The 19,244-nt window shown below is 35.4% G+C and overlaps 1 protein-coding gene across 3 annotated transcripts in view; it reads left to right on the top strand.

The window, feature by feature from the left end:
* Positions 1 to 560: 560 nt before the first annotated feature.
* LOC105034576 (protein PHR1-LIKE 2) overlaps positions 561 to 19,244 on the top strand; it is a 38,111-nt gene continuing 19,427 nt past the window's right edge. For 2 of the 3 annotated variants that reach the window (XM_010909788.4, XM_010909786.4), the window contains exon 1: positions 561 to 1,017. In XM_010909788.4, coding sequence (XP_010908090.2) covers positions 690 to 1,017 — 328 coding nt within the window. In that variant the 5' untranslated portion in view covers positions 561 to 689. The remainder of the gene's footprint in view (positions 1,018 to 19,244) is intronic. The other variant, XM_010909789.4, reaches the window with a different exon arrangement.

Genomic DNA, 19,244 nt, shown 5'->3' with positions numbered 1-19,244 from the left:
CTGTATGAATTGTCTTTTGACTTAGTTGGCTATATTTCAAATAAAATCGTCGGTTGATATCCTTATCGGCATAGCTATCCTGATCGGTCATCTGAATATTTATCCCAACATAATCCATATTACATAACTAATTCTATATCACTTATCATGTAGGCACCTTTGGGGAGCTCTGATCTTAATTAGGAGATGAATGGGCTATATTACAACAACCCTAAAAAAATAAGATAGATAATACAGTAATTAGATATATTTATAAGTATTTATAAATTCATGCAAACTGAAAAAAAAAAAAAAATTAAAAAAGTTCTCAGCGGCGACTGCAGCAGCTAAGCGTGCAGATCGTTCTTAGCGACTTTCGTTAGAGCGAAAGGGCAACCGCGCGGCTGCAACAGCTAAGCGTGCATATCATTTTTTTGTTTTCCTTCTCGGTGATCGCGTGAGAGGGACTGTGTCTTGGTACTGTTTGTCCGTTTGCTTTTGTCTCTCACCGAGCCAGCCATTCCCAACCCTCTCCTTGCCTCCATTAAAAAAAAGGGGAGAGGGTATACCATCACTGCAGAGCCCCGGTGGTTACCGTACGCGCTAAAAACCACTCGCACCTTGTCTAAAATAGAATAAAGAAAAAAAAAAAGAAAAAATATTCACATGCCAGCCCAATTCTGCTTCCACCGTCCTCTGACCCTCACCTAATGCCAAACCCAAACCCAAACCAAACGACCTTTGTTTTCTCTATGCAAGCTCCAGACAAAGGGAAGGGAAGGAGAAGGAGAAGGAGAAGGTACAGCTCGGCTTCCCTTCTCCTCTTCTCCTCTTCTTCTAAAGTGAGTGAGAGAGAGAGGGAGAGAGGGGGGTACATGTATCCCAAGGGAGGAGAGTTCAATGGATCGCTGGACGGGGCTAGCCTCCTTCGAGATGCGTCCCATCTTCTCACGAACGACCCCAAGCCCCGGCTCCGGTGGACCGCTGAGCTTCACGACCGCTTCGTCGATGCCGTCAACCAGCTCGGTGGTCCTGACAGTGAGTTTTTCATGTTGATTCCGATCCTGTCATGGCATCATTCAATTTCTCATCTCATGTTGAAGATTATCCGCTGGTTTTACTTGGTGAATGTGTGAAGAGTGTGTGAGGATGGAGACAAATGCAGCTTATATGGTTGAAAGGTTTTTTGTTGGTTGGATACTAGTTTTCGTTCTTGAACTTGATAATTTAAATTGATCATAGTGCTTGGCCATTTGTAATTTATTTATTGCAGTGGTGAGGTCTGTTGATTCTAGTCTAAAATGAAAATTGTGGGGCTTTGGCTTTTCAATGATCATCATAGGGCGAAGTGTATTGGAAAATATTGAAACATGCCTGCCCGAGTAAATATGTACCATGTAAGTTCATCACTCGAAATGCACATGAATTGATTAAAGCAAAATCTGCTCTTGCTTGAACTTACTTAGCTTATACACATAAAACTCTCGTCTATGTTTTGTTTGAGAATAGGAAAAGGTGGATTAGGAATCGTTATGCCTACTAGATTTTCTTGATTGGCTTCTGCTTGATGATGTTTTTGTCCATAAGAAGAGGTGACAGGCATAAATGATGGCTTCATGAAAAGATTAGCATAAGATAGCTTTCTTTTGAATAGTTATGCCTGGCATAAGCATTCCTTTCTCCCTTTTTTTTTTTTTTCTAAAAGCTGTTTGATAGTTATTAAGCTTTCTAAATGTCATGCCAATTTTTAAGCACAAACCATATGCTGCCTTAATGTTTTTGACCTTATCTTTTAGAAATATAGTGTGTTCAAGCATTTTTGAGGTGGGTGGGTCGGTGGAGGTAGGGTTGGTGGTGTGAGCTTATCCTTCTTTAGATAAAGGGGAAGCTTGAATTTGAATTGGTTGATACCTTCTTGTATTTTTATTGACTCTTTACATTCTGTAGGTAATTTCAACTGGTCTTTTTTGGCACATGTTTTTTGATGGGTTCGGATGGCTCTAGGTTCTAGTTGCTCTATGGCTTTCTTTATTGGATATTGTTGAATCTTGGATTAACTTCCTTATATTCATTTATATATTTATGGTGGTGTTAAATGAGGATTGTAATGTTGTAATGCTATGTTAGAAGTTTATTGATTATGTGCTAACAATTATTTTATTTTTTGAGTACTATTTGACCTCATCTATTGAGTTCTCTTCTTCTTATTCATACTGAATCGAAACCAAGTTGGGGTCTTTCTATCCTTTACTTTTTCAAAAGAAGTTAATTATAATGGTCACCTATTTCCTCATATTTTTTAACTTTTTTTTACACTGAATTTGTTTTTAAAAGTTTGAATGTAGAAATGTTACTCATAGCTTAAATTTGGTGGGCCCTCTCTTTGTTCTTAATAGACTTGTACTTATTGTAAACCTTAGAATGATGCAAAACTATTTGTCAATCTTCATCCAATCCAGTTATATTCCCTTTTCATAAAGTGGGCAACGATCACGCACACTCCATAGACCAATAAAAGTCAGCAGAGCAATAAAAGTGAACTTGTGATGGTCTATGCTATCCAATCATCTAAGTGGTGGCTGATACTAGTTGATATATATCCAAAACTAGCTGATTAAACCTATGATAGGTGAGATTAGAACATAATTTCAAGTCTGAAACTGTGTATGGGGTTTGAATTTTTTTTTATTTCTATGCAGAAATTAGATATGGGAACAAGTCTACACTTCCAAAGAAAACCATTTCATGATTTGGAGTGATTTCTCAAAGCTAAATAGAGACAAAGAAGAGGGATAGATAGGATGAAAACAACAATAATATTGATTATTCATCACCGAAGCTGATTATGCTCTCTTCTTCTCCCAATATAGCTTAATACATAAGAATTAAGAAAATATAGGACTGCCTATTGGATTAGGATACCTCTTGACTTTCTTCCTAAAAGGTTATATGAAAATGAGCAAATAAATTTTCTAAAGACAGCAAAATTGTATATTCTAAATAAGTCATCCTAGAATGTTGTAATAATCTTTCTGAAAAACTTTCCTAACCACATAGGCTTAAAAATAAAATTAGTAGATATCTTTTGTAAATAAGGCTCCAAAATCTGCATGGAAACAACAATATACAAAGCTTACTTTAAAGCAGCAAAAATAATTGAAAATTAAATGACTTTAAATTATATCAGATGCCTCCATTGTGCACGTCTTGTTTGATAGATCTTTTGAATAATGTTGATGTGCCCAATCCATTGTTGGATCTTCATAATATGGTGGTGAAGCACTGCATATATGTTTCCTGTATATAAAGTAGCACTGGATTTGAAAAACATAGGAGGGATGGATTGTTGAAATGTGACATTAAATTAGACCAGTGAAGGAGTACTAATTTTTGCTGGTTGGATTATTATGGATCATTGACATCTTCTTCTGATGCTTCCTTCCCTAAGAATATATGGACATTTAACACTATCCTTGCATAATTATGTAGCAACGAATCATTGGGAAGTCATGATGAACATACTACTTTTTCAAGTTTTGAAATCATCATATTTCTATTGAATTTGATAGCAGACATGTAAAGGCTGTTTTCTCTATGCATCTTGCTGCCTACATTGGTGTTATCTTCTAATTTAGATGTAGTGGATAGGTGGGACATATCCTATGCTATGTTCTTCAGAAACTCCATAACATCGTCAAATGTCTTGTCCACATTATTCAAGCAGAATGTAGCTGATTTCAATGCTATTTAGCTGATTGCAAGATGAATTGGTCGAGGTCATGTTCTTTGTGGCATCAAAATCTCTCATCATGGTCCATGTTGGTCACCATTATTGTTTGATATTGAAGCTCCTTTGCATCATGATCTGGTGGTCTATTACTAACTGAACTGAAGTATATGTGATGTGACTAGGTCCATTGACTGGCCCAAACAAGCCAAAATGCCCTATGGCAGTGCCCTATTTGAGTTGGAGGAGACCTTCTCTGGCTTCTTCTCGAGCTTGCTGGAGGCTAGGAAAGCCTAGCCTCCCCCTCTAAAAATCTCCCCACCCTTGGTGAGCCACCACAATCTCTCTCTCGCTCTCCCCCCTCCCTCCCTCCAATTCCCTCTCCAACTTCTTGGATTTCATCATTACCTCCACCCTTATTCTGCCGAGATCATCACCAAATCTCACAAGAGCAAGACATCATCTCCTTCAGCCCTCCCAACTCTCCCTCATTACCTAATCTTAAGTAGGGCTGCCCCTATGTCCTGGTTTCCACTAGGAACCTATGGAATTCATTGCCTAAAAAAAAAAAAAAAAAAACTCTTCCTTATTCTGCCATTCATGGTGTTAGTCCTTTGTTTTCGGTGACAATAGTGCTTCTACCAGTCCTGGTTGAGCCATAGTAGGGGGCCTTGTGACAAGCACTAGAGCCCAGTTGCCGGAAAGCGGCTAAGGCTCGACTTGATGCCGAAATAACACCTATTTTTCTTTTTTATTTTGGTTTTTCCTTTGGCCAACCACCACCCACCACCTATTGTTGGATTTTTGGTTGTGATGCCACTGAACCACCACCTCCTCTTCCCTTCCTTTTCTTGATGCAATTGGAGAAGGAATAAGGGGCAATTTGATCGATGAGGCTATGTTTCAAAGATCAACATATAAATAGCCGAAGATGGGATTGAAGAATCCTTCATCTAGTGAAGAAATTCTCTTGAAAAGAATTTTTATTAATATATCAAAGGCTGCTTGTGATTGCCCAGCCAGCCCAAACAAACAAAAAAAAAAATGATGAAGACTCCCGCAGGGAGTCTTCTTCTCCCCACCGGCTCCTAATCGGAGTCGGAAACCTCATCGGAGAGGAGTCAAACTCCTCTCCTTCGGTTCTATTTAAAGGGGAGACCCTTCTCCCTTCTTCCTACCAAAGAATCCCGGGGCAAAACGGCGGCAATCGTCGGAAATTCCTCACGGAGACCCGTCCCTGTGCCGTCCAATTTCTCGTCGGAAAAAGCCTCGCCGGCGTCAGAGGTAAGCTTCCTCCCCTTTCTCTCCTCCCCTTCCTTCCCGTGCCGATGTGCACGCTCGTCGGCGACCGAAGTCGCTGGATTTTGTTGCGGAAGAATCTTCCTTTTTGCCGTTTTTTCCGTCGCCGGTGGTCACCGCCGACCACTGGTTTGGCCTCCTCTTATCGCCGGATCGTCTCCCTCCTGCCAACGGCCGCCCCACGCCGGCTGCGCCGCCGGCCGGCCAGCCAACGAGGGGACCTTAAGGTCCCCTGTTTCAGCCCAAAAGAAACCCACGGGAAAGAAGAAAAGAAGAAGAAGGAGAAGAAAAAGAAAAAGAAAAGAAGAAGGAAAAGAAAAGAAAAAGAAAAGAAAAAGAAGAAAAAGAAAAGGAAAAGGAAAAGGAAAAAAAAGAAAGAAGAAAAATAAAATAATAATAATATAATAATAATAATAAATAGGATTTTCTCTCCTCTCTCTTCTGTGAAAAAAAGAAAGAAAGAAAAGAAGAGAAAAGAAAAGAAAAATTATTAAATTAATTAATAAATAATGATACAAATAAAAAAATATGAGAAAGAGAGTTTCTCTCTCTTCCCTCTCTCTCTTCAGCTTGAATTAGTATTTTTTTCTCTAGAATTGAACTTTCTCTCTCTACTTTCTCTCTCTAGAATCCTCCCTTTAGATTATTTCTCTCCTAAGATTTTTAGAATTTTGAGAAGAATGATGATGAATTTAAATGATCCTCGTGATGGATTTTTGATCTGTGATCGTCGGACGGTACACCGACATCCACTTTGATCAGGTCAGGTATTTTTAGATTTTATTTCTCAGGATTTTATTGAATTGTCCATATGATAATTTCAGCATGATTTGATCCGATCGATCAGGATTTGTTGAATCATATTGTCTGAAGAATCCAAGATGGATTTTCTCTCTCTAAAATTTTTCTCTCTAGAATTTTCTTTCTCTAAAATATTCTCTCTCTTGATTGCTCTCTAAAAAGGTTAGTGAATGAAGAAATTTCTTTTAATAGTCTGATCTGATTCTAATGAAGAATCTTGATCCATGATTGTCAGACAGCGTACTGGCACCCACCTTAATCAGACCATGAATCTTTAGATTTGATCATCCATGATTTCGATCTAGCCATGATTTGATTTGATCACGTTGATTTCACCAATCGAGATATTGGACCCATCGTAATGTTGGATTGTGTCACCTGATCAATTCGAATTGTGCCTCATGAATTCTCTCTCTCTGATTTTCTCTCTCCACTGGATTTTATGAAATCGATGAAGAAACCTCGATCCTATCATTTCAAATCCGATTTGATCTGATAGTCAAATTTTGGATCGTTTAGGTCCTAATTAGATTTTGATTAGATGAAATTAGATGATCGGACCCAATCTAAACTGTTGAAATATGGTATTCGTATTCTTTCTAATTATTGGAATTAATTCTGTATAGGATTGTGGATGTTTGATCATGGGATATCGCAATATGATCTACGAACAGAATTTTTGGAAGAAAATTTATAGAATTATGTGAATTTATTGGAATGCGTTCGAGGTAAGTAATGTTTCACTTTTTCTAGATTTATCGGCAAATTATAATGTATTTTTCTGACATGATTTGTGAAACGATGCATGAATTGGATGAATGGTATTTTGTTATGAAAATATTTTATTTGAAATGTTATGATGAAGCATGATTGAACATATTGATTTCATGATGTATTATATTGATTGATTTCGATACTACATGATTATATGTTTTATTATCGAAATTAGAATATGAAATATGATTGATGAAGAATTATGATATAAGAAAATTATGAATTGATAACCTGACTATGTAAAGGACCCTGCCAATGGGGGCATATACGTTGGCAATTATTTGTCCTGAGGGTTTGTCGCCAGCGAGACCAGCGACATGTCGCCAGAGAGACCAGCGACAAACCACCAGAGAGACCAGCGGTTCCGAAGGACTTTGCTGCCAGATGATTCGCAGCCTACCGCAAGCAGATACGCGGTATTATGACCTTGCCATAGGGAAAATGTGGTCATAGCTCATGGTTGACGAAAATAATTGAAGAACAAAAGAAATTGAAATCTCGAAAGAAACTTGAATTTTCGAAAAAAAATAAATTTGGCATGAATTATGTTGCATAATTAAAATTGATTTCGAATTGATGAACTATATATGCTTATTTTTTATAAATGATTATTTACTTAAATGCCTGATGAAATCTGTTGAGAAGTGATCATTGCTTACTGGGCTGTCTAGCTCATTACCTCCTATTTACTGTTTTTACAGATGTTGAAGAATTAAGATGATACAAGATATGAATGGAAGAGTGATCAGAAGCAGAATCTTCATACTTTTATTTTAGGTTGAAAGGCTTATTGAATTTGATGCAAGGACTATGAATCATTATTGAATTTATTGAGACATTAAGGAAAAAAAATTTAGATCGTTATGTTTTGGATTTAAATTATTGACTAATTATTCCGCTGTTGGTTTAAGATAACATGATAAGATGCCTTGCATGCTTATAGGAAGAGTTTTCTATGAGTATGCGGCGATTGTCATGACTCTCGATTCACAATCTCGGGTCGGGGGCGTGACAATTATAGTGGTATCAGAGCATAAGTGGATGAATTATGAAACATAGAATCAGATATTGAATGGGTGTTAGTGGATAGACACCAGAGACATTATAGTGTAGATCTTTGATAATTATAGTGGAAAAAATATTTATAAATTTTGATTAAACATTGAGATTATGTATGAAAGGATCACAAGAGATTATGACATATGGAGTTTGAAATATGATGGATGATCTATTGATCATTATATGATTAGTTAGATTCTGATTGAAAGTAATTACAAAAGGATTGACATAAAATTTTATTGTACATTGTGGTTATTAATTTGATCATTGGTTATTCAAAGTGAATCATAAGTTCAAATTCGATGTGAGGATAATATTATGATATTACTTCTAGTTGAGAAGTTGACTATTATTGGCAAATAAAGATTTGATAATAAAATATTATTCCAGGATGGACTAAGAAAAGTTTTTTATGATGCTTGATTGGAATATTTATCGAAATTAAATTTGGTATGTGGATCATATATAAAGTGGCATATTAGGATGAATGCATATTTGAGGATATTGCAAAGAAACTTATTAATGAAAATCGATTATGAGGTTGTAGAATATTCATCGTACTAGAATCTTTAATCATTATCCTTAGATCTAAATAATGGATCTTATTATATCTCTTGGAGACTACATGATGTGCATGAAATTTCAATTTAAAGATTTTGTATCTAAGTTGATCAAGAGATTTTCTGATATTATTGTTGAGGTTGTTAATGAAAAATTGATATCTTTAGATTAAGATAAAAAATCTGATTTATATTTATCTCAGATTAAGAGATTCATGTGAATTTACAATTTAAAAATTTTGGATTTAGGAATTGATATGGAGTTCCTTTGCTTTTGTTAATGAGGTCCCTAATTGAATCTACTATTAAATGGAGATTTGATTTTTTTGAAGCTTGTATGATTGTTATGAAAGAATATTTGATAGATATTGAAGATCCTGATGATAGAAATTTTAGAAAAAAAATAATGATTTGAAGTTCTTATATATTAAGATTATGTCCAAATTTGGTGGAGCATCGAAGGATTTTTTTTCTTCATTAATTTGACTTATAAGGATTTTTGGTTTGAAAATTATCGAATTGAATTGATATGAGAATTGAGATTTGATTCATATTGATTATAGTAAATCTATATGATGGTTTAAATATGATATTGGACTCAAGGGTTAATCAAGATTATTGTATACCAGTAAAGGTATGAATGAGAATCGAAAGTTAATCTTTGATTTCAATTAAAATTTGAAATTTTAGGATAAAAAAATAATTTGATCCAATTTTTTTTGGTGAACCTAAGAAATTTTGATTGTTAGATCAGAGTGCGCAGCGGAAGCATGGTAATCTAGATTATTTTGAGTAAGTCAGGAATGATGACTCTTTGAGTTAAAGAATTATGATAGATAATATGATTTGATACAAGAAATTCATTGATGTTAGAAAGAATAATATTAAAAAAAAAATTTGGATATCCCTAATGTGATTTTCAAAAGTAGAGCTTCCACCTATTATGCTACAAAAAATAATTAGCATCCTAATCCTAGGATGAGTGGACCTTTGATTTTAGATTTAGAATATTTAGAGATAAATTTTCTCTATCCTAGAATTAAATTTTATAATTCTCTATTTATTAGAAAGAATTTGAGATTGTTTATCGAATGATGATTTCGATCTTAGATTATTATACTCAAATATTTATCTTCAGGGTATAATGAAATTTGAAGTTAGAACTCTTTTGATCATTATTATTTCTTGACTAAATGAAAAAGATTGAGGTTATCTATTGATATTGACGATTGTTGTACAAAAGATGGATTGGAGTTATTTATAATTTAATTTGATAATGAATCGATTAATTAAGAGTTGTTAATGTTTAGATAAAGAAAATTGATATACTTACTTAGAATAGAGATATTGATTTTGATTATAAGAAAAATATAGTTTTGATTTAGATCAATTTTTGAGTTATTGATTTTTATTATGGAATGACTTAATGATAAAATTTGCTTCAAGAATTAGAATATTTAAGAGTTTGAAGGTTTGAGTAAGAAAATTTCGATGACTAGAAATAGTGATATTGATTCAATCAATAATGGTGATATTGATCTTTATGAAATGACTTAATGATGAAGTTGCATCGAGAAAATAAAATATCAAAAGTTCGAAAATGAGATTGAAATAATAAATCTTCAACCTTTGAAAGTACGAATAAGAGAAAATATTTTTGAATTTTAATTGATTTGGATGTCATCATATAATTCATAGAAGTATGTTTTCCTACTTTATGATGAGTTGAAATTAAGAGTGGTTAATATTTTGAAATAAATAAATAAATAAATAAATGATGATGAATGAAGTTCTTATGCAAGAATAGAGATATTGACCTTCTTCTATTCACAAGAAATAGATTTGATTTTAATTTGAGTCATGAGATATTGAACATTAATTTTTACAAGGAATGAGATCATAATTTTAAAATCTTGAAATATTGAAAATCTTTGAGATGTTGATCTTGATAAATAAGAAAATGAATGGTTCCATTTCAGATAGATATTTGATGTACCGATTTTTTTTTCTTATGAAATGATTTAAGAATGAATTTATATCAAGAATTAGAATATTGAAATATTTGTGAATGAGATTCAAGTAAGAAACTATGAAGACTCAAGTAAAAAAAAAAATTTTCGAGGACGAAATTTCTTTTAGAGAGGAAGAATGTGATAGCCAGCCAGTCCAAACAAACAAAAAAAAAATGATGAAGACTCCCGCAGGGAGTCTTCTTCTCCCGATCGGCTCCTAATCGGAGTCGGAAACCTCACCGGAGAGGAGTCAAACTCCTCTCCTTCGGTTCTATTTAAAGGGGAGACCCTTCTCCCTTCTTCCTACCAAAGAATCCGGGGCAAAACGGCGGCAATCGTCAGAAATTCCTCACGGAGACCCATCCCTGTGCCGTCCAATTTCTCGTCGGAAAGCCTCGCCGGCGTCGGAGGCAAGCTTCCTCCCCTTCCTCTTTCCTCCCCCTTCCTGTGCCGATGTGCACGCTCGCCGGCGACCAAAGTCGCTGGATTTTGTTGCGGAAGAATCTTCCTTTTTGCCATTTTTCCGTCGCCGGTGGTCACCGCCGACCACCGGTTTGGCCTCTTGCTGCCGGATCGTCTCCCTCCTGCCGACGGCCGCCCCACGCCGGCTGCGCCGTCGGCCGGCCGGCCAACGAGGGGACCTTGAGGTCCCCTGTTTCAGCCCAAAAGAAATCCACGGGAAAGAAGAAAAGAAGAAGAAGAAGGAAAAGAAAAAGAAAAGAAAAGAAAAGAAAAGAAAAGAAAAGAAAAGAAAAGGAAAAGAAAAAGAAGAAAAAGAAAAGAAAAAGGAAAAGGAAAAGGAAAAAAAAAAGAAAGAAGAAAAATAAAATAATAATAAATAATAATAATAATAAATAGGATTTTCTCTCTTCTCTCTTCTGTGAAAAAAAAAGAAAAAAAGAAAAGAAGAGAAAAGAAAAGAAAAATTATTAAATTAATTAATAAATAATGATATAAATAATAAAATATGAGAAAGAGAGTTTCTCTCTTTTCCTCTCTCTTCAGCTTGAATTAGTATTTTCTCTCTCTAGAATTGGACTTTCTCTCTCTAGAATCTTCCCTCTAGATTATTTCTCTCTCCTAAGATTTTTAGAATTTTGAGAAGAATGATGATGAATTTAAATGATCCTCGTGATGGATTTTTGATCTGTGATCGTCGGACGGTACACCGACATCCACTTTGATCAGGTCAGGTATTTTTAGATATTATTTCTCATGATTTTATTGAATTATCCACATGATAATTTCAGCATGATTTGATCCGATCGATCAGGATTTGTTGAATCATATTGTCTGAAGAATCCAAGATAGATTTTCTCTCTCTAGAATTTTCTCTCTAAAATATTCTCTCTTGATTGATTCTCTCTAAAAAGGTTAGTGAATGAAGAATTTTTTTTTAATAGTCCTGATCTGATTCTAATGAAGAATCCTGATCCATGATTGTCAGACAGCGTACTGGCATCCACCTTAATCAGACCATGAATCTTTAGATTTGATCATCCATGATTCCGATCTAGCCATGACTTGATTTGATCACGTTGATTTCACCAATCGAGATATTGGACCCATCATAATGTTGGATTGTGTCACCTGATCAATTCGAATTGTACCTCATGAATTCTCTCTCCTCTGATTTTCTCTCTCCACTTGATTTTTTGAAATCGATGAAGAAACCTCGGTCCTATCACTTCGAATTCGATTTGATCTGATAGTCAAACTTTGGATCGTTTAGGTCCTAATTAGATTTTGATTAGATGAAATTAGATGATCGGACCCAATCTAAACCGTTGAAATATGGTATTCGTATTCTTTCTAATTATTGAAATTGATTCTGTATAGGATTGTGGATGTTTGATCATGGGATATCGCAATATGATCTACGAACAAATTTTTGGAAGAAAATTTATAGAATTATGTGGATTTATTGGAATGCGTTCGAGGTAAGTAATGTTTCACTTTTTCTAGATTTATCGAAATTATAATGTATTTTTCTGACATGATTTGTGAAACGATGCATGAATTGGATGAATGGTATTTTGTTATGAAAATATTTTATTTGAAATGTTATGATGAAGCATGATTGAACATATTGATTTCATGATGCATTATATTGATTGATTTCGATACTACATGATTATATGTTTTATTATCGAAATTAGAATATGAAATATGATTTATGAAGAATTATGATATAAGAAATATTATGAATTGACAACCTGACTATGTAAAGGACCCTGCCAATGGGGACATATACGTTGGCAATTGTTTGTCCTGACGGTTTATGTCGCCAGCGAGACCAGCGACATGTCGCCAGAGAGACCAGCGACAAACCGTCAGAGAGACCAGCGGTTCCGAAGGACTTTGCTGCCAGATGATTCGCAGCCTACCGCAAGCAGATACGCAGTATTATGACCCTGCCACAGGGAAAATGTGGTCATAGCTCATGGTTGACAAAAAAAATTGAAGAATAAAAGAAATTGAAATCTTGAAAGAAACTTGAATTTTCGAAAAAGAAATAAATTTGGCATGAATTATGTTGCATAATTGAAATTGATTTCGAATTGATGAACTCTATATGCTTATTTTCTATAAATGATTATTTACTTAAATGCCTGATGAAATCTGTTGAGAAATGATCATTGCTTACTGGGCTGTCTAGCTCATTACCTCCTATTTACTGTTTTTACAAATGTTGAAGAATTAAGATGATACAAGATATGAATGGAAGAGTGATCAGAAGCAAAATCTTCATACTTTTATTTTAGATTGAAAGGCTTATTGAATTTGATGCAAGGACTATGAATCATTGTTGAATTTATTGAGACATTAAGGAAAAAAATTTAGGTCGTTATATTTTGGATTTAAATTATTGACTAATTATTCCGCTGTTGGTTTAAGATAACATGATAAGATGCCTTGCATGCTTATAGGAAGAGTTTTCTATGAGTATGCGGCGATTGCCATGATCCTCGATTCACAATCACGAGTCGAGGGCGTGACACTGCTCTTACAATGTATGTGCATATTTATAGGACATAATACCCTAACCCTAATTCGAGTGTTGGCCTAGTATATAATTATACCTGAAAAAGGGCTCGACAATAAGAATATATACTAGAATTATTTTATTATAAATATAGAAACCTAGCTGAAACTTGATATTGTCATTAATGGAAATTTATAAAAAAATGTGTCGAAAACTTTTGAAGCCCGTTTGCTTGCACACTCGCTTGTGAGATGGAAATAAATCAAAATTTGCTTACCGCAGTCTTCGCTTGCGAATCTGCTAGCTCCTTTAATGCTTGGCATGATCTAGCAAGAGTCATTATGTCGGTATTAGAGTCCGGATTGGTCAGCCAATGGTACGGTTCGATACATCCCATGCTGTTCCATATTGGACCTGAACTGACATAGAGAGAGGGTGAGGGAGAATGGGAGAGGAAGATAGAGGGGGATAGGAAAGAGATGGAGAGGGACAGGGGGCCTTTGAAAGCCGTTGGATGGCAGTCAGGCTTGTTGCATCGCTGTTGAATTCGGTGGAAGCTGGAGAAGGGCGATGGGAGGAAAGAAGAGGGAGAGGAAGAGTAGGTGCTTGGAGGTTTCTGCAGAGCCAGTGAGGCTACTGTAGGGGTTCTGGCAACGATGTGGTGGCCTCGCCGGTCTTTTGGAGGCCTCCGGGGGCCTCCTCTCTCTCTCCTTCTTTCTCTCTACCCTCACTGAGCTTGGTAATGAGCAGCCTCTAGCAGCCTCCGAAGTCTCCCTCTCCCTCTCCTTCCTTCTCCCATCTCTCTCTCTTCCTCTCTTTCCTTTTCTCTCTCCCCTTCTTCGTCGGTTTCTCATTTTGAACATCGGAACTATCTCGATTAGCCATCAGTACGGTTCAGCATGCCCAGCGAACCATCTAGTCTAGTTGGTCATAGTTTGTGTCAAGGTTTTAAGTCCTAGTAGGATAGGGGGCGCCTCGGCCATCCTATCTTATTCTTATGAGAAAATGGGCTTTGGATGGGGTCAGGACTTTGAAACCCATCCAAGCAGGGAGAGAAGAAGAAAGAGGAAAGCTGAAGAAAAGAAAAAATGAAAGAAAAGAAGAAGAAGAAAAAGAAAACAAAGAAAGGAAGAGAGAAGAAAAGAAAGAAGAAAGCAAAGAGAAAGAAGAAGAAAAAGGAAACAAGAAATAAAGGAAGGGATAAGGGGAAAAAGGAAAGAAAAGAAAAGATGGAAGAAAAAGAAAGAGAAGGAAAGAAAGAAGAAAAAGGAAAGCAAAGAAAAAAGGGGGGAGAAAGATAGAGGATATCTACTGGGATGCATAATTGAGACTTTCACTAGGATGGGGTGGGACAGCAGGGTGTCCTATTCCGTGAAAAAACTGGAACATCCCCATTCCATAGGATTTAAAATCTTGATTCTTGTTGTGCAAACTGGGACATTCCTATTCCATAGAATTAAAAATCTTGGTTCCTGTTGTGCTGCACCATATGTTGCATCACTTTCCCTCAAGGAGATTGGAAAGGAGCTCTCTGTCTCCTTTATTTTGACACAAAACAAAAGAAGAAAATAGATCCCCATCCCCTTTTGTCTTTCCTTTCTCATTTCTCTTTCTACATAGTTCCATGGAATCCAATGGAGTGTCCCATACTCTTTCGCTGCAGACCTTAGGTTGATCCTAGTAGAGGGTCCCAGAATGGCCTGGCAACTGTCCATTGTGTCAGCCTCCACCTTGACCTTAATCGGACATCATTGAACCCCACCATTAATTGCTTTGTTGCATTGCTTTTGCTTTGATTGGTCTCTTATTTTGCAATTTGGTTGGTCATCACCCATAATTAGACCTATTCGAGCCATCAAATGTGTCCCCTTGGGATGCATTGTTTGGACAAGGAGTTTAGCGTGGGATTTTATTTCATTTTAATTCATTCATTGAAATCATCTACGATCTTGTTGAGAAAAATTTCTGGATCCTGTCAATCTAGATCTGTAAGTACCTCTACCCTCACGTAAATACTTGAAATTCATGATATGAATATTATTTATGCATATTTATATCTGTATTTAAATAAAACATCATATGTGATTTGCTTAGACAATTGAATTTTAAATATTGGATCGAGCATAAAATAACTTACTTGGGGATGAACTAAATTTTAATGCATCAAAACACATGTTGATTTAATTAAATATGATGTTTGCTCTCTAGTTTGACTATGATCATGCAAGTTTACTATCTAGTTTTATTTCAGTCTAAGCTAGTGTGGCGATCACTAGCACATGTTGATCGATGGCATGCTTTGTATTGGTTCCTTTTGGGTCTGGCTAGATGGAGCGATCACCCACACATGTTGTCAGCTGGCATGTTTTCTATGTAATTCAGATATAGCATCTGTTTAGGCCAAGCTAGTAGGGAAATCATTAGCACATGCTGTTTGATGGCATATTTAATATTTAGGAGCTTGTCTCTTTTGAACCTTGCTATGGGGTGATCGTGGCCATAGTCACAATAAGAGAGAATGGATGGTTTATATATTTTAATTTGGAATTTATTTCTTGATTCGATGCATTATATACTTTAAAAGTTATGTTGGTAAACATTATTTGTGGAAATCTATCCTATGTCTATCAAAATACTTCTATTCATAATTGAAAATCTTGTACTTTGAGAATTGGTATTTTATTTTGTATATAATATGCTTGATCCACAAGAGGTAAAGGTTACTTTTCGAGCTGCTAGCTCACTATTCAATCTTGTCCTTTTCTAGATGCCGAGAAATAGCACAAACTAGATTTGTGGATGTGAGTTGGAGAATTAGGAATTGTTTGATGTTCGTTTTAATTAGACAATTAGTTGGCAAAGTGATTATGTAAATTTTTGGAATACTTTTAGATGAAGTGACTTTAGTATGTTTTCTTTTAAATTCATATTATGAAACTTTGAATCTTTTCTTAGAATTATTGCTCTATGTTGTGGTACTGGCTGATTATTACTTTATGGTGGATTTATTCATGAATTATTGAAAGTTTTCAGGTAGGCCTGGCATGTTCTTTAGGGTCAAACTTTATGGGATGTGCGGTTGTCTGTTGCATGCTAGCTTGAGCTAATAGGTCGGGGCAGTAAAATGAAATTACAACAGGTGGGATCCAAAACAAATTGAAAATCTGAAAGTTTATAGGAAGCCTAACATTATCATAAAGAAAATAAGTGCAGAAAAAAGAGTTAGTTACAAATGAAAGAGATAGGTAGGAAGAAATAAACGCAAGGATGATTATTTGCATTATTTGCCACTGAAGCTGAATGCTCCTTTTCTTTCATCATCTTCTTTTAGCATAATAGATAATAAGATTTGCTAACTAGGACTCCTTATATCAGTAGGAGACATCTTTAGACTTTCTCAGTAAAATAGGAATAAGGGACAAGGCAAATAAGACACTCACAAACATTTTTCAACAAAATGAAATAGAAGAATTCATAATAAAACTCTTTATCTATCAAGCTCAATACTGAAACCAAGCAACTTTTTTTTAAAAAAAAAAATATGTATATGCAGTTCTAATAACTTTAAACATTCTTATTTCACCTAGAAGTAAAGTAGGTGTCATAGATACCAATTTACTAAAATGAAATTTTAAAACTTTTTAAAAAATTTCGCAAAAGTTCAGTTCTCATTTGTTATATTTTCTTGCAATTGTAAAAGTGAAAGAGAAGAATTGAAAATAAACAAGGTGACTGAGCTTATGCTATATGACTAGTCCACAAGGATCCCTTTGGTAGGCAACAAGCAAAGAGCACCATGTCAAGAGAAAACTAGCTTTGCTCAGTGTGATTTCGGTCAGATGTTCTCTCAAATTAGCCAATAATGTGTAATCAGACATCCTAGTGTTGCAGTCAAGTTGTTAATCATGAAGTCTAGTTCCCATCTAGTGGGTATCAAACATGATTTGGAAGCTATATGAATGAACCACCCAAACTCTTCTTAGTGGTGACTAGTTTATGCAATATGGGATTGGAACCTCATTTCTCGGTTGTCCATAGAAGTTGACTAAATTACCAGCAATATCTTGTAGGTCTTAGTTCTTGTATGCCAAATATCTTAAGGAAATAAATATAATACCTCTTGTGCATTGAAAAAAGAAGATGCCTTCTTACAAATGCCTTGTAGGGTATCTTGTGTGTGTGTTTATACCACAAAAATAAACATAGATATCAACCAACTATAATAAATGAGTGATAACATTCTATCAACCAATCATTTAATTAACCATTTATTTATTGACACTTGGAGGGATCATGATGGTTAGTTATTGCTGGTATTAATTATATGTTGGAAGTTCTTTGGACAAGAGTAAAGTTATCCATATAAGGAACTGCCAACAACCTCCAAGAGGAAGTTATGAAGACAAGAAGCCATCCAAATAAGGGAGTTATTGATGGAAATATCTATCAATATGCATTATTAGAAGAAAAAGAAGACTTCATTCAAGATCTCTCATACTTTACACACACTCATGGATGATTGATGTTACCATCAACAAGGAAAAGGCTTCTAAACCTCTCCAGTGTACCTTTTTCTGTTCTTTTTCTCTCTAGAATAGATGTTTGACATACTCTAGAGTTAATCCGACAGTTAGTAACTTTATCTTGGTGTTCTTTATTCAATTTGTATTTTTGCCTTTCCTTTTAATCAATGAATCCTCCTATGTATCCCTTCTTGTTGTGATAAGGATCACTCTTATTCACATGACAACTATTAATACGATGATAATTATTGCTATGAAGATGACATTTGTCATGATATATTAGATGAGGTTCAAGAGACACTAGAGAAGCATCATGGTGATTTTGAAGTATGAAATGATTAGAAAAGCCAACAAGAGGAGGAGCAACATCAGCGCTCATGCATGCATTCTTTGATGCTCTATGGTGATAGGTTTTTTGATGTTGTAGTTCAACTTTTAGGTTGCATGCATATGATAAGTTCCTGTTGCTGGCACCTCCCTGTTGCATGCATTCTTTGATGCACTATAACACCCACTTTCTCTGTTTTTGATCATCGCACACTGGAGATCATCCAAACCATAAAGTTTTAAAACAACACGAAATAATGGCTTTGGTAGCATGGCACCTCCAACATTTCGAGAGTGCATGGTTTTGTGATGCTTTCTTTTACCTAGTCATTGGTGTAACCTGTAAGGTTTTGTTATGGGAAAGTTAAAGCTTGAATCTTGCATGAGTTAAACTTTATTGGGGGCATTTTGGCCATATTTTTGGCACCTTAGGTTTATTGTGGATGCACTTTTGATGGATGCATTACTTATAGATTAAAAGAAACAAGTGCGGTTACTTTTGGAGTATTATTCTTTACCCAGCTTGTGTGTTACTTAGCTAATGTAAATGGATTGTTTGTATTATTTGGTGTACCAATTGGTGCCTTTTGTTTGTCTTGCTAGATTAGAAAGTGAATTTCTTGGTTTACAGTGAGCTGATAAATGCAAAGGATATAGCAACCATTAAAGCGACAACATCTTTGATTATTCACCTTAATGAGTTGTATGCTTGTTCAAAATATCTTGGCAATCTATGTATGGTTGTTGAGAAGTCATGCAATAATTGAGAGCTATCTCCATAGCTTGGAGCATAGACTGATTGTGTCTGCCTAAAGTGAGTCTCATGCTTGAGATAGGTCAGCATGTGTTACCATGAGGTTCACTGTTTTCTCTTATGTAACACCTCCGTATCTGGTTGGGTGGGCATTGGCATCAAGTCCAATCACATGATAATTTGAGTATAAGCCCGTCAAGGCAAAACCTAGTCATTTCTTTCTACCCTTTTTCGTCACAGCTAGTAGTTCAAAAGATTCCATTTTCATACTAGATGTAAGTCATCTTTGCTAATTGGAAATGGAACAGTTTATTGAATAGTTCCCAAGGAACAAAGGTGTTTCATGTGCTATTTCATTTGAAGCAATAAAATGTCCATATATTCTTTTCTTCTAAAAGAATTATGAAATGCTCACTATCTATTACTTTAATGACAAACCATTC

The sequence above is a fragment of the Elaeis guineensis genome, chromosome 9, assembly GCF_000442705.2.
Source record: "Elaeis guineensis isolate ETL-2024a chromosome 9, EG11, whole genome shotgun sequence".
NCBI lineage: Eukaryota > Viridiplantae > Streptophyta > Magnoliopsida > Arecales > Arecaceae > Elaeis > Elaeis guineensis.
The sequence above is the reverse complement of the archived record's forward strand: the minus strand, read 5'-3'. Positions and strand labels throughout refer to the sequence as shown.